A 14,992-nucleotide genomic window follows, 5' to 3' on the forward strand; every position below is an offset into this window, starting at 1 on the left:
GAAATGTGCCTGCTTTCTTTTATCAGAAAGATGAAAACTCTATAATCTGTTTCTATTTTTGCCTTATTCGCCTGGAAAATTAGAGCTATCTTTTTTGTCCAAGTGTTATGTTCTTCTGAATTAAAATGCCTGAAAGTATCTGCTCCTTTTTCTTTCTTCATATGGGCTGTCTTCTGTTTCTCTTTGTCTTATCTTGCTCTGTATTTTCATCCATAAACCTCCTCAAGTCCTTTTGGAGGTATATGGCATCCTAATCTCAAGTAAATAAGCTTGGTAAGACTTTCTCATTACTGTGGATGTATTTAAATGTATCTATACTTCATATTAAGGATAAGGAAATGACCTTCAACTTCAGTTGAGAGTCTTATTCCCTGGACTATAGTCATCATCTCCCAAAGAAAGACAGACATAGACCCCTCTTAATGGGCAGATGTTGGAAAATTCCACAGGGGTATACAATGGTCTCCTTTTTGTTCTGTATGGGACTTAGCTAGATATGTATTCTTACAAGTCACAGACTGAGAGATGTCCCTAAATCCAGCTCATTACCCCATCTTTGATTTAAATGTCCATCACAGTGTTCTGTCTGTGTGATGACCGTATATTGTCTGTTCTTTGTTGTTTGTTAAAATTCTTTATCATGTAGGTAAAATGCAGGATGGCAATATGGACACCAGCCAGAGCAAAGGTAACCCTTCCATTTTAACCAGGTTGTGATATATGATGTGTGGCCCCAGTCCCATTTCTGAAAATGTGAACTTCAAAACAGAATGGAAAGGCTTCATAGTGAAGGCCAACCTACAGATACATACGTACCTGTCCAAGGACATGGGTTATTTTCATTGGGTGTTGCTGGTATCCAGATTTGACTTGGACAATTATTGACAATCCAAAACTGAGCCACATAAAAATTCAGGCATCATATTCCCCCCAGCCTCTGTTCCTTACTTAGTTTGACTAGGGGCTCGGATTGGTATTCTGTAAGCTTCTCTGAATGAAAGATGTTCAAGGCCCCATGTGGTCCAGGCACAGACATAGTGTTTGAGCATCAACCAGGTCTTCATGGTTGAGAATATGGTTGAGATTGACTTTGGGGGCTGAACAAACAGGATGGTAGGAGGCCTGAAATTGGAACTAAGGGAATAACTTCCCTTGCTTTTTCTCATCCCTGGTGGCCATCACCCGATGTCCCAAGAGCAGATATGAATGCTCAGCCTAGGCTATAGAACTGCTTTGGGGGCACAGCTCAAGTAAGTCTCTATTCTCATTTCTGAATGAGAGAAGCATGGGATTTTGTTTTGGATGGGATTTAGGGACATGGTTCTTAATGTCTTATTCATAAAACAAGTCATTTTGAATATGAGTCAATTGTGTTATATCCCTTGGCCAATGATGCATCAATTTGAGAGTGGAACAGCATTGTTAAGAATTAGTTGGGGTAGGAACCTCATGTTCTTGCCACTTCCCAAGTTTCCTAGGCTAAGAAGGTAGACCTGGGCTTTAGAATTGGCGGCTCCTTTGGGTTACCAGACATCTCCCAAACCTCTCTCTAAGGAACTATGCTAGAGCCCTTGAACTTTAGAAGATTGTGGGCTTGCATATTTTATGGACAAATTATCTTCTCTCTATTAATAAACTTGTATCTCCTGAGTTACATGGCTGAGATCAAGTTCCAATCATGTAGGATGGACCCAGTGGCAATAGCCTTTTGATGGAGTTTCTGAGCAGGTTAAGGGTGGGAAGGGACAAGGTATATTAGTTATTACTGCTAGAAAAACACATTTGTACTCCTAATTCCTTCTAGGTTCTCTAAAACATTATTAGCCAAACATGGTAGCATTCATTGCTCTGTCTGGAGGGTCAATCACAGTTTTCTTGAGAACGCCTTACCCTCCTCTGCCTGAAGATGACAATCTTTTAGCCCAACTATTGGATCTATAGTGCTTTCCCCTGGGGGACTCCTTATCTTGCCTCCTTGCCCTGGTCCCTCCATGCAGCCTGAGGTCCATTTCTTTTAGGGAGGGTGCAGTTACTTTGACATCACAGCTATGCAACAGAGTGGGACCTTGAACTTCAAGGTGATTGTGTGTGTTCTGTATTGGTAGCCAAGCAGCAGGATGGGGCAGCGGCCATGGAGATGCAGCCTCTGAAGAGTGCCGAAGGGGGAGATGGGGATGACAAGAAGAAGGCCAACATGCACAAGAAGGAGAAGTCGGTCCTGCAAGGGAAACTCACCAAGCTGGCTGTGCAAATAGGCAAGGCAGGTGAGTGTTCCAGCTGAGAAGACAGAGAAGGGACAAGATGAGAAGAGAGCCACATGCTGCAATATGACCAAAGAAAGGTTGACTTTTGTTTAATTCATTTTAGTTTAGTTCAATTCAAATTAAGTGCCTACTGTATCCATAGCACTGAGAAGAACACAGTATAATAGAAGATATAACAGGCTCTGTTCTTATGAATTTTGAAAGCTAATGGGGAAGGAGGGATAAGTCTGAACATGACTGTGATTACAAGGAGAGTGGAATGAATAGTCAGTTAGCAAGCATTTATTAAATGCTTTTTGTGTGTAAGGCAGTGAGCGAGGCTCTCAGGAAACAAAGGCAAACACATTGAAACCTGGAAAGAAATGGGAAGAGAGTAGAAAGGGTGAGTGAATGGGTGGAAAAGTACCTCTCTTGATCACATTCTCTTGCAAGAAATTCTTATTGGGTATCCAGGAGAGCAAGGACTCCTTGAGGGCAAAGAATTCCATTTTTTATCTTTGTATTTCCAATGCCTTGCACACAATAGATGCTTAATAAATACTTATGAATTTATTTGAATCATAATTAGTTTATTACCATGTAATTTTATCATAATTATAATAAATTATTATCTTGTCAGAGATTACAGTTCTGGTTTCTAGGAATTAATATCAAATATATCTGGTAGCCCAACTCTTAATAGTGAACTGGAAAACACAATCAAAAAAGATGTTGTCCACTCAGGATGGGGAAAATGTAATTGTTTGTGCAAATGCCCATTTATCATCATCTCCCTCAGTAGGAAGCAAACACCATGAAGGTGAACACTTGGCTCAGTCTGCTTTGGCACCCCAGATACCCTGCACAGTGTCTCTTACATAAAGAAGTTTTCCAAGAAATATTTGTTTTATATAAATGAATGTCTATGATAGCTATCTGCTCACTCCCACCTTTGTACTTTTTTCAAGACTTAAATATTTTTCCTATTGTGTGGGCAAGTTTCACTGTTGTTTTTCTAATCATGAGAGAACTGAATAGCTTTTAGTCTAATCCTATGTGCAATGTAAATGACCCTCAATTGGATAGCTTCCTCTTAGAGATGACGTGTGGCCTGCTCAACAACAAGCTAGAGAAAATATTCACTTTCTGGCATTCATTAATGGGGGGAATGGGTTTTAGAATTTTGAATGAAAAAAGAATTTTGAAATGTCTATTCCAATCCCTTAATTTTATATTTCAGGACAGTGCATCTACATTCAAAGAGGGAAAAAGACTTCTTGGGGTCACACTAATACAGAAAGCAATAGAGAAGGGATTGAAACCAAAGCCCTTTGAGTCAATATCTAGTCAGTATTATTTCACTCCATTCTACTGCCATAGTATTACTCTGGGCCACCTATTACATTATGGAGATGGTTTTGTAACATAGAATAAGTTTATCATGTATCATATATGTTTCTGCCATTATGAAGGAAGGAAGGATGGCTCTTATACAGTGTGTCCCAGAAGTCTTATGTAGTTTTAAGCTATTAAAGCTTTTGGTTCATCCTGTTTAACAATGAACTTGCTAATTGTAAGGCCTGGAACTCTCAGGGAAATGGGATAAAAAGGAGAAGAGAGCTTGCCTGTTTGGGATTCAATGGCAGTATTGGACATTAGTATCAGCACCCTGGAGAGCTCTGTGTGAAGATGTTACTGGGATTCTGGTCTATACCATATTGCCAGGGTACTATATTTTTGTTAAAGTCCTCCTGGTTGTCCACAGTATTCAGATGCCTGCCATCACTAATAAGGTTTCATTCAACATTCATTGATCCATTTTATTTAGGGACCTGTGTTAAGCTCAAGCAGGTAGACAGTAACCTTAATCTAGTCAGCAAGAACAAACCCCATATTCTAGATATGGTAAATAGGGATACTAATCTTAGCTTGATGACTCTTATAAGAACTCTTTGAGGTAGGTCATTAATTATAGCTTTAGACTTGGAAAAGGACCTTAGAGATCATGTAGTCTAAATTTCTCACTTTAAAGATGAAAAAATTGTATCCTAGAGTGATGAAGTGGTTTTTTTTCCCAAGGTCACATGAGTAGAACCAGGCAGAACTGAGATTTAAATCTTGGCTGTCAGCATTTTTTCCATTGTACCATAATGCCTTCCACAAATAGCATTCTATCCATTTTACAGATGAGGAAAATTGAGATTCACTAATGAATAAGGTAATAAGAATGCCAGGGTAAGGGGACAATTGCCTCTTGAAGGTCTTTTATCGAAACATAGCTTTGTTTCCCAAAAACTGAATACTGTATCAACTCAGGTCAGCTTATTGGATTAGCTTCCTGGGCTTTCCCTGTTCTGCCTGGTTCCATGAGGATGTTACTTGTAGTGAAAACTAAGCACAAACTCTTTGCTTCTCCCCTCTTAGGCAGGTGCTGTCTCCCCAGCTCTAATTATAGCAGCCATGGTTTGGAGAACAGTAGCAAATTATAGGCTTTGCTGACTATATTTAAATGAGGAGCATTGTACAATCCTGAGCTCAGTTTCCAGGCTCTGAGCAAGTAAGGCAGGGCTTAGAACACATGGCTTTTAAGGCAGATCAGCAGGGGGCCCTGCAGCTGGGTGCAGAAGCCAGGCACAGGGCCTTCTTGGCACCTGGAATGCATTGCTATTGCTTACTGGTCCAGGACTTACTTATCAAGTGCTGTCTGATCAGCATCCAAGTATGATTGCAAATGCATTGGGCTTCTCTGTGATGGTGAACATGGTAAGGGCAAACATTTAGTCTTTAGAGCCCTCCCCTAGCCTTATTTCAGCCTACCATTCCAGCACAAATTCTTTAGCCCTCTAAGAAAAATTACTGGGCATTTCCCTTATTACTGATGGGAAGAGATTGCTAGTATCATATATTCCCATTTTATACACGAGGAAGTTGAGGCTTAGTGAGCTTACATGACTTGCCCAGGGTCACATAACTAGGAAGTATTGCAGCTAACTTGTCAACCTATGTCTCTTAAGTTTAAGACCATTAATCTTTCCTCCTATGTATACCTCTGCACTAGCCAGACTTGCCCCAACTTTTTCCCATACAGGCCCTTGGAAATTGTTGTATCTCTACCTATTCAAAATGCCTTCTCCTCTCTTTATCTAACTCCAATCTACTCCCTTCTCCAAGAATCACGCCCTGACCATAATGTCCTTTGATGATTCCTTCTTCTAACTGCCTAAAGGCTTACCTGATTGTCACTTCATCATTTCTTATGTTCCTATCCAGTATGCACATCCCTAGGATGAGTGACTTGTAGATCTTGGTCTCTCCTGCAATCCCTTGCCAAGTATAGATAAAGCACTTCACAAACTCTGAAGCTCTAGATACATGCTTATTGTTACTATTATTTTATCCAGCTAGGTGGCAGAATAGATAGTGCCAATTCTGGAGTCTGGAAGATTTCTTTTTCTCAGTTCAAATCTATTCTCAGCCACTTAGCAGTTATATGAACCTGGGCAAGCCACTTAACCTTATTTGCCTCACTTTTCTCATTTGTAAAGTGAGCTGAAGGGGAAAATAGCAAAGTACTCCAGCATCTTTGTCAAGAAAACCCCAAATGAGGTTACAAAGAGTCAGACACAACTGAAAATGACTAGCATTATTATTATTGACAAATATCAAGTACAGAATAGAGAGACATAAACTTAGGAGGAGAAGGAAACTTCCAAGATAACTAATCCAACCTACCTCTCATCTTCCATAATTTTCAGGATTCCAGAAATAATGGGATAGAGAGCACTGAACTTGAATTAAGAAAATGTGATTCTTAGCCTGGCTTTGGTGTTCACTCCCTATGTAACCATGATCAAATTGTTTTCTTTCTCTGAACTTGTTTTCTTTCCCTTCTGCAAAAAACCAGTGGGTTTGTCACTTCCATCTTTGCCATTTTATGTACTCTGATCCTCATCCTCTCACATTCTAGGAGGTGATGTTCCTCAGACTCTTCTGAAACAATGCCAGAGAGAAGTGCACACAGTACCCAACTTGGTTTTTTTTTTTGAGCCGATGTGTAATTTCATTGGAATAGAAAATTTCCAGTGAGAAAACCTTTCTCTCTACCAGTATAAATCGGCATGTATTCAGTAACTTAGAGTCTGGAAGAGTTTCCTGGAAGTATGAAATGGTGACAGGACTTGCCCAAGGTCACTCAGTTCATATTTGTTAGAGGCAGGACTTGAACCCAGGACTTGAACCAAGGTCTTCCTGACTGAAGCCAGGTCTCTATTGATTATACTGCACTTTGGCCCTCATAGTAAGCACTTAGTAAATATTTGTTATTAATTAATGAATACACTCCTTCATGATGCTGCATATTCCATGGTTTGACATGTTTAAACCCTTACCATCTGGCTTAGAACCCATACTGTGTATTGGTACCAAGTGATAAGGACTAGACAATGGGGGTCAAGTGACTTGGGTTTGACATTTCTGATGTTCAGAAATGTCTTTCTTCTGGGCATCCAGAATCCAACATATTGTAACTTCTAGTCATTGGTCCTCTTTATCCTCCAGGCAGTAACACAGAACAAACTTTATCCCATTTATTGAGAGAGGTGACCCATCCCTTCAATTATCACTCCCCTCTACTGAGTTAAGCTCAGCCCATAGTCCTTAATAAATGTCTTTTGCATTGACATGCAACAAGAACATGATCCAAAATACCCTATTTATGAAACCAATAATGCCAAGACTGGATAGAGCCTTATCTGAAACCTTGCGAGCAGGCTGCAGAAGAAACTGACTAATTCAAAGAGGGAGACAGGAGGGACATGCTTAGAAGTCATCGAAGGACACATTTAGCAGGAATTATGAATGAACAGGAAATAATGAGCTAGATGATTTAAAAACCACATCAGAGCTGCTGGCTGCAAATGAAAGTCACCTTACAAGTGAGTGACATATCTGATCAGGCTAGGTGTGTATTGACTTCCATCCCAGTAACATGGCTATTGTAAAACCTGTTTCTGGAGCTTCTCTCTGAGAGCTTCCCTCAGAGCCAGTTCATAAATCACACAGGAAAACTGACCTTGCTTCAGACTCCAGAGGAGCCAGGAAAACAGAGGCACCAAGAAGAATGGGAATCAGTTGGTGACAGAGTTGGGACTAAAACTGAAGACTGAATTCTCATCCCAGTTTACCCACTCACTAGCTGTGTGACCTTGAACAAATTGTTTCCAGTCTCTGGGTCTCTATAGAAGGTTAGAGTGGACAATTTCTGAGTTCTCTATTGACTCTAAGGGTTTATAATTCCATGAATCTCAGTGGAGGAAGTTTAGTTACAACACTGAGAGAATTCTACTTGTGCTAGGTTGGGCAGTGACAAAAAGCCATATCATCAAGGTGCCTGCTAAGTTTATGTAAAATCTCTTAGCTGGGCATTGTCCGAGGAAAGAATTTGATTCTTTCAAATAATTCATCAAGAAATAAGTGCAAAGAGTGCAGTGAGTTGACTCATTTGAATTGAGAGACAGGTCTAGAGAGGACTTCAAATCTGCCCAAGATCACATAGCTGGGAAGTATCTGAGGCTAGATTTGAACCCAGGACCTCCCATCTCTACATCTGGCTCTCAATCCACTGTGCCACCTAGCTTCCCTCTATATAGGCATATCTAAAAGGGAAATGAACTGTCTCTTGATGCTATGGGTTTCCCATCACTGAAGGTTTCCAATTGGAAGTTCTGTGACCACTTGCCAAGGATATGGTGGAGGGAATTCTTCTTGGATATGAATTGAACTCAGTAGCATCTGAATGCATTTTGAGAGCTGAGATTTTTATGATTCATCCCTGGGATGGGCCCTAGTATCTCCTTGAGTTGATCTTCTCCTGTGTTCCAGGCCTTGTGATGTCTGCCATTACTGTGATCATCCTGGTGCTCTACTTCACTGTGGACACCTTCGTGGTGAACAAGAAGCCTTGGATGCCTGAGTGTACTCCAGTCTATGTGCAATACTTTGTCAAGTTCTTCATTATCGGGGTGACTGTGCTGGTGGTTGCTGTGCCTGAAGGGCTCCCCCTTGCTGTCACTATCTCTTTGGCTTACTCTGTGAAGGTAAGAAGCAGGGAGGAGAAACGGAGATGAGCCAATCAGACAATGCAGCCCCCTGTAGCACATTGTGTTTCTCATTCTCAGATGGTGGGCAATGGGGACAGTTGTCTTGGGGCTTGGCAAGAACCTGGGGTCATAGAAGCAGCAAAGAAGAATGTGCTGATGACTGCTGTCATTCAGGGAAAGGGCATGTGAAGCTCCAACCCCTTCCCATAGAGTCTCTCCAGCTGCCTTAGAAAGGAGCTCTGAGCATCATATCTGTAGCCCCTGCCTCAACTCTTGCTCCACAGAATTATTCAGCTCATCCTAGTATAATATTGGAACCCAAGGGTCCTTTTGAAGCTTGGAAGAGGTAAGTTAAAGACAAATACAATTAAATTGTTCTTGTTAGAGCAAGAATTCAAGTTAGGGGACCAAGAGCCTCAAGAGAGAATGATGATCTCAACATTGAAGGAGCCTTCTCCAAATTAAGATTCAAGAAGGAGCAATGCATAAATGTTTTCCTAAAGGAAAGTAAGATGGTAAGATGTCTGGAGAAATAAGCCTTTACACTTTTTCTCTGACCAAAGAATATAATCCTATCCTCCTATTTCACCTGGTGACTCGGATTAGCCAAATAATAGACTCTGTGAACCAACGTTTGTCTGAGTGGGCATGGACATTTTCATGGCCATTGACATAAGAATTTCAATTCCATTTTTTTGGCCCAATTTCAACCCCAAGATGTTAGGTCTTCTCTAATCCTTATCCACACATTTGTCTTCATATTAGCCCATATTTCACCCATGTGGGTAGAGAAACATTCCTGGAAAAGCAAGGAGTCATGCCCCCATTTACTAGATAGGAATGTTCAATTGCCATCCAAGTATGTGGCAAGAACCAGTTTCTAAGTTAGGACTTGAATTTGGGTGCCCAGCTGTAATTTCATATGGAAAACAGATCTCTTAAAAGTTGCCAAAAAGAGCTACCTCACTGTAAGCTATACACACCTTATCACTACTATTTTTAGGGTACATCATATAAAGAGAAACTCCACCCCTTAAACTCCAATAGTAGATCACAGTACCAACACCCTAGTTGTCAGAATTCTGGGAAGAATTCTTTTTGAATTTTTAGCTTCCCTCCAAAACAGCAAGCAATCACCCCAGTGGACCCATTTCTCTACTTAGTCAAACATGAAACAGTAGGCTTGCCACCTGGGGCTGTTTTTCCAGTCTCAAGTTTAAATTTTTCCAGGTACCGAAGGGTACCTTTTCCATTCCAAACTTCTACCTATTTGCTGGCATTTAGTCAAAACCCTTTTAATTTTGGGAAACACTGATGTGGTCCAGGAACTGTCCCTAACTGCAGCCCCTTCAAAGCCACAAGAAGGTAGGACAAGCAGGACATATGAGAGTTGAACAATATACTGGTACCTACATTCAATGTGTTGATTAATTGATGTTAGATGTAGACTCTATGCATTTAAATTGGCCCTTTCTGTTTACTGAATGTTTGCTGGCCTTGGATCACATTTTCATGTCTTTCCTCTTTGGGGTCCTGTCTCTTTAACATTGCCAGTGTGTTCTTCTGGACCCCACATATGCCTCCTACCTCAGATCCTCCCTGGCTTGGTATCTCATGTGAGCTACTATGAAGACTGTCCTCTTTTGACCAATCAATTCACATTTTTCCTTGACTAGTCTCCCAAGCTGAGAATTTGCTTCCCACCCAGACCATGCCTGCTGGTGCTACAGGTCATACCATGGAGAGCTCTCCTGTCCATTCCCCTGGGAGGTCAGACACTTTAACAGGAGTAGATTCTTCACTGTTGGACAGCAGGATATTTACGTTCATTTAATAGATTTGAATAGGCAGCCCTCTAGAGGTTAATTATTTCCTCATTTGCACTGTCTCTGGAATTCTACTATCTACTACCAAGTAGGTAGAGTTGTCTGTAAATGGCTATATGAACCTGGAAGACAAACTTTCATCAAGGACAGATAATGAGAAAAAGGATATGATCATCCCATATGGTTTTCCCATGCCTAAAAAGGAAAGAAATTATAAAACATTAAACAGCATAATATATATTAACCAAATAGCAATGAATCTAATTTCTCCCTTTTAAAATATTTATTTAAAAAGATGCCATTTAGAAAGAGATTTAAAGGGCCATCAGCTCTACGGTATAGACTGATATCTCACTTCCTACAAGTTATTATGTGTCTACTTGTCCATATCCTATTATATATTTCTAATATTCCCACAATAAATAATGGAATTTTAAAAGTTTTACTTACTTCCTATCTTGAAGGCCCTGGAGTTTATTAGAGAATAGGGATGGAGGAATAATGGTTAGGAAGGGAGGAAGAATTTAAGAAGTTGTTAAGCTGGTAAACAAACCAAACAATCAATGGTCAAGGCTGATAATATGTTGTGCCTCTCCACAAGACTTAACACATTGAGAGAAAACAGACCATCTCATCATCGAATGACCTGATTGATTGATTAGTCACACTCCTTAGGATCTGGGCCCCTTTCCTTCACTTTGTCATAATGGGCATTTTTCCTACACTAAGGCTTCTGCCACTCAGCTAAAGCCAGTTGTGAGCAGGCCATGTTTTTCCTTCTCTTCCTTTCCATCAGAAAATGATGAAGGACAACAATCTTGTACGCCACTTGGACGCCTGTGAGACAATGGGCAATGCCACAGCTATCTGCTCTGATAAGACGGGGACACTGACCACCAACCGCATGACTGTGGTGCAGGCATACATTGGGGATGTCCACTACAAGGAGATTCCAGAGGCCAGTGCCATCAACTCCCAAACTCTGGAGCTGCTAGTGAATGCCATTGCCATCAATAGTGCTTACACCACGAAGATTCTGGTAAGTGGCTGGTGACTAGAATCATGGGGTGCATTTCAAAACATAATTCATTTTAAAACATCTTACCACTGGCCCAGAGATACTAAAAAGACTTTTCAGTATCTAATTCAACCATTCTTTTCATAACAAGTTCATCTTTTTATTATATTCCCATATCAAAATGGAAACATTTAGATCTATCCCTAGGATGGCTAACATATAGGCTCAAAAGTTGGGGGTAAAGTATCAACCATCCAGATGTTTATCTACCGCCAGATATTTGACATTGCACAGAAAAAAATATATGGATGAAGAATAGAACGTTTTCACATTTCTTCCAGATGTTTTCTTCATGGTATGCCTCAAACAATGATTTCTAAGTCAAGTTTCTAGGGCAGACATCTCCTGACTCCCATCCCTTTGACCTCACCTCCACCTGTCTGGGTATTGCCACTTCTCAGAGTCATATTGCAACATAAATTCAGCATAAAGAGGCAGTGAGATTGTAAAGGGTCACTGAAAATAAGATGGTCTCTTCTGTTCTTCAGACATTGTTGTGGGGAGGAGTGATAACTGCACTGTGAGGAGAGTATCCCTGCATCCCTGGGGCTGAGGGATGTGAATAAAATCAGAAAGTAGGTCAGCATGGTATGCACAGAATGCTAATGAGGGAAGGACCCAAGGTGCAATGCAGGGGAACACAAAATGGTTCCCTTTGTAAAATCAGAATTGGAAAAAAAAAAGTGGTGTTGACTTCTACTAACTTTTAAAGCAGATAAGTATCCTCTGTTGTCTCATCCTAAGGATGTGGTGGGCTAGGAGTTTTCTGAGAAGGTTTTGGAGTTATTTTGGGAGAGGTGGAATTAGGGAGGTATCATAAGCAGAGAGCCCCAGGCCAATGGCTAAATGGGGTTACTGAATTTGATGACATAAAATGGTCTAGGAGTCAGAAGACATGAAGTCAAGTCCTATCTCTGTGACTAACTTGCTGTGATGCCATGTACTTCCTTCATTTAGATATTCCTCAGTTTCCCTACTTGTTGAATAAATGTGTTGGACCAGATGGTATGCCATGTGCTTCCTAGATATAATGCCTTTGGTCAAGGTTACTAAAGTAATCCCAGTAGAGCATAAATCTTTGTGTAACTAAGTTCAAATTAGTCTATGCAGGCCAGAGCCACTGAAATGGGATATGGTGTCATAAGACTAGGGTTCAAGTCCTGGCTTTCCACTTACTAGCTGTGTGACTTTAGGCATAACATTTAACCTCTCTGATTGACCTAGATCACTGGTGTCAAATTGAGATAGAAATGGATGCTGGACAGCATATTGCCATAGAAAACCATAAAATGATGTTATCTGTGTTGCACTGGATTCTTTATTTGTTTTATTAAAAATTTCTCAAACACTTTAATCTGATTCCTTTGCACTAATAAGAGTTTTGCTGGTTGTCCTGCCATCTGAGCGCTGCAAGTTTGATATCTCTGATCTAGATGATAAGAGTGCTCGCTATCTTTGAAACATTATTAGCAAATTAATAGCAAAATGAGAATCTCTTTGCAAGACCTTGAATGATTAATATTGCATTCACCATGTAAAATGGCATAGAGAATTGGAGTGATTGGTTAAAAAAGGATTTTAGTGCCTGAAAATAGTAATAATGATATGAATAATAGCATTTATATAATTCTTTGAGGTTTGCAAAGCACTTACATATTATCTCATTTTGATGCTCCTTTCATCCTATAAGGTAGGTGATATTATTATTTCCATTTTACAGAGGAAGAAACTGAGACTGAGAGAGGCTAAGTCTAGGTTCACACAATAATAAATGTCTGAGACAGAATTGGAGTTCAACTCTAGCTCTCTAGACACCATTGTACCTAGCATCCTAATGTGTAATTAAAAGAATACTGAACTAGGAATCAAGAAATCTGAATGTGAGTCTTGATTCTGCCAGTAACTAATAAATCCTGGGGATCCTGGGGAAATCAGTTTTCTTCTTGGGAGCTTTGTTCTCTCATCTATGAAGTGAAAAGGTTGAATTCCATAGTTATTAAGGTTGCTTAGACTTATAAGCTCTGAGGATGACAGAACAGGAATGAACCTTCCAGAACACCCATGTCTCTTCCATCTCTAAGAGACTATGATCATTTAAGTTTCTGTAAGAGAGATAGAGTGAGAGTGAGAGCAAGAATGAAAGAGTGAGAAAATGAGGAAGGATAGAAGAAAGATAGGAAGGGAAGAAGGAAGGAAGGAAGGAGGAAGAAAGGAGGGAAGGAAGGAAGCAAGAAAGGAAAGAAGGAAGGAAGGAAGCAAGGAGGGAAGGAATGAAGTAAAGGAGGAAGAAAGAAAGGAAGAAAGAAGGGAGGGAGGGAGGAAGGAAGGTAGAAAGGAATGAGGGAAGGAAGGAGGGAAGGAAGTAAAGAAGGAAAAAAGGAATGAGGGAAGAAAGGAAGGAGGGAAGGAAGGAAGGAAGGAAGGAAGGAGGAAGAAAGGAGGGAAGGAAGGAAGCAAGAAAGCAAAGAAGGAAGGAAGGAAGCAAGGAGGGAAGGAATGAAGTAAAGGAGGAAGAAAGGAAGGAAGAAAGAAGGGAGGGAGGGAGGAAGGAAAGAAGAAAGGAATGAGGGAAGGAAGGAGGGAAGGAAGTAAAGAAGGAAAAAAGGAATGAGGGAAGAAAGGAAGGAGGGAAGGAAGGAAGGAAGGGAAAAAAGGAAGCGAGGGAGGATAAAAGAGAGAAAGATAAAACCTTAATCACCTTGTGGTCAGACCCACTAGTTAAGTTCTAAACTTAACTAGACCTGACCTCAGACATCAATAATGGTGGTCTTTGGTAGGCCTTTACATAGAGCCTTTCTTGCTTGGTAGGCTCAAATGAAGGTGCTTTTATAACCTTTGAGAATGCAAAGTTCCTCCCTTATGGCATGGTGAGGCTCAACTAGAGATGATCAGATCTACACTACTGGAGGGAAGGTGTCCCTGCACCAATGTGGTGGTGGAACTTTTGTCATTATTATAGCATGATTTTGTTATCTCACAATTTTAAGGATAGAGTATCTGCCTTACTTTTCCTCTTCTGATGTCATCTGTACAGACAGCATTCTGACTTGTTGCTAAGAGGAACAAGGCTGTTTGAAGGAAAGGTCAGTCATCTGGCTGTAGTGTTTTGTTCCCGTTCAGTTACTGAAATGGTCAATCCAAACTGAATTTTTATGACAGCAGTGTTGAAGTGGGCCAAAAAAAGACTATCCTTGGACTGGTACTCCCAGAAGGAACTTTTAGATTTTAGATTAGATTTAGATTTAGATTAGGACTAGATTTTTATACTCCCATTTGCCTGTTTTTCACTTAATAATAATAGTAGGATTGTAAATATAGATCTTAAAAGGATTTTGGAGACAATCCAATCCAAACTCCTCATTTTACAGTGAGGAGAATAAAACCTAATGAAAAGGTTAATGAATTACCCAAGGTAACATAAGCAGTAAGTGACAAAAGATGGATTCAAACCCAGATCCTCTGACTCCAGAAGCTGTATTCTTTCCATTGTACTATGCTGTCTTCTTCAGTGTTTTATTGACAGTTTAAATTTTTACATTGCTATAACTTCCTAATAATCTATTTGCTTCTCAACAGAACTGTCCCTTTTAACAAAGTTAATAGTTAATCAGAAAAGTTCAGCCCATTAGCCATGTCTAACAATATATTTGGCATTTGGAATTCATGTGTGGTCACTTCATTGTCTCTGTTTAGAAAAGACTAATGGCTTTCATTATTAGCACTATGAAATCAAGACTGGTTTTCCAC

General features: G+C 40.2%; 1 protein-coding gene across 28 annotated transcripts in view; it reads left to right on the forward strand.

Moving 5' to 3' along the window:
• ATP2B2 (ATPase plasma membrane Ca2+ transporting 2) overlaps positions 1-14,992 on the forward strand; it is a 591,738-nt gene that overhangs the window by 485,564 nt on the left and 91,182 nt on the right. For 15 of the 28 annotated variants that reach the window (XM_056804651.1, XM_056804641.1, XM_056804655.1 and 12 more), the window contains 3 exons: positions 2,106-2,264; positions 8,124-8,338; positions 10,964-11,206. In XM_056804651.1, coding sequence (XP_056660629.1) covers positions 2,106-2,264; positions 8,124-8,338; positions 10,964-11,206 — 617 coding nt within the window. Of the gene's footprint in view, positions 1-646; positions 689-2,105; positions 2,265-8,123; positions 8,339-10,963; positions 11,207-14,992 lie in introns of all 28 variants that reach the window. The other 13 variants (XM_056804635.1, XM_056804631.1, XM_056804633.1 and 10 more) reach the window with 1 other exon arrangement.

The sequence above is a fragment of the Monodelphis domestica genome, chromosome 7, assembly GCF_027887165.1.
Source record: "Monodelphis domestica isolate mMonDom1 chromosome 7, mMonDom1.pri, whole genome shotgun sequence".
Classification (NCBI taxonomy): Eukaryota; Metazoa; Chordata; class Mammalia; order Didelphimorphia; family Didelphidae; genus Monodelphis; species Monodelphis domestica.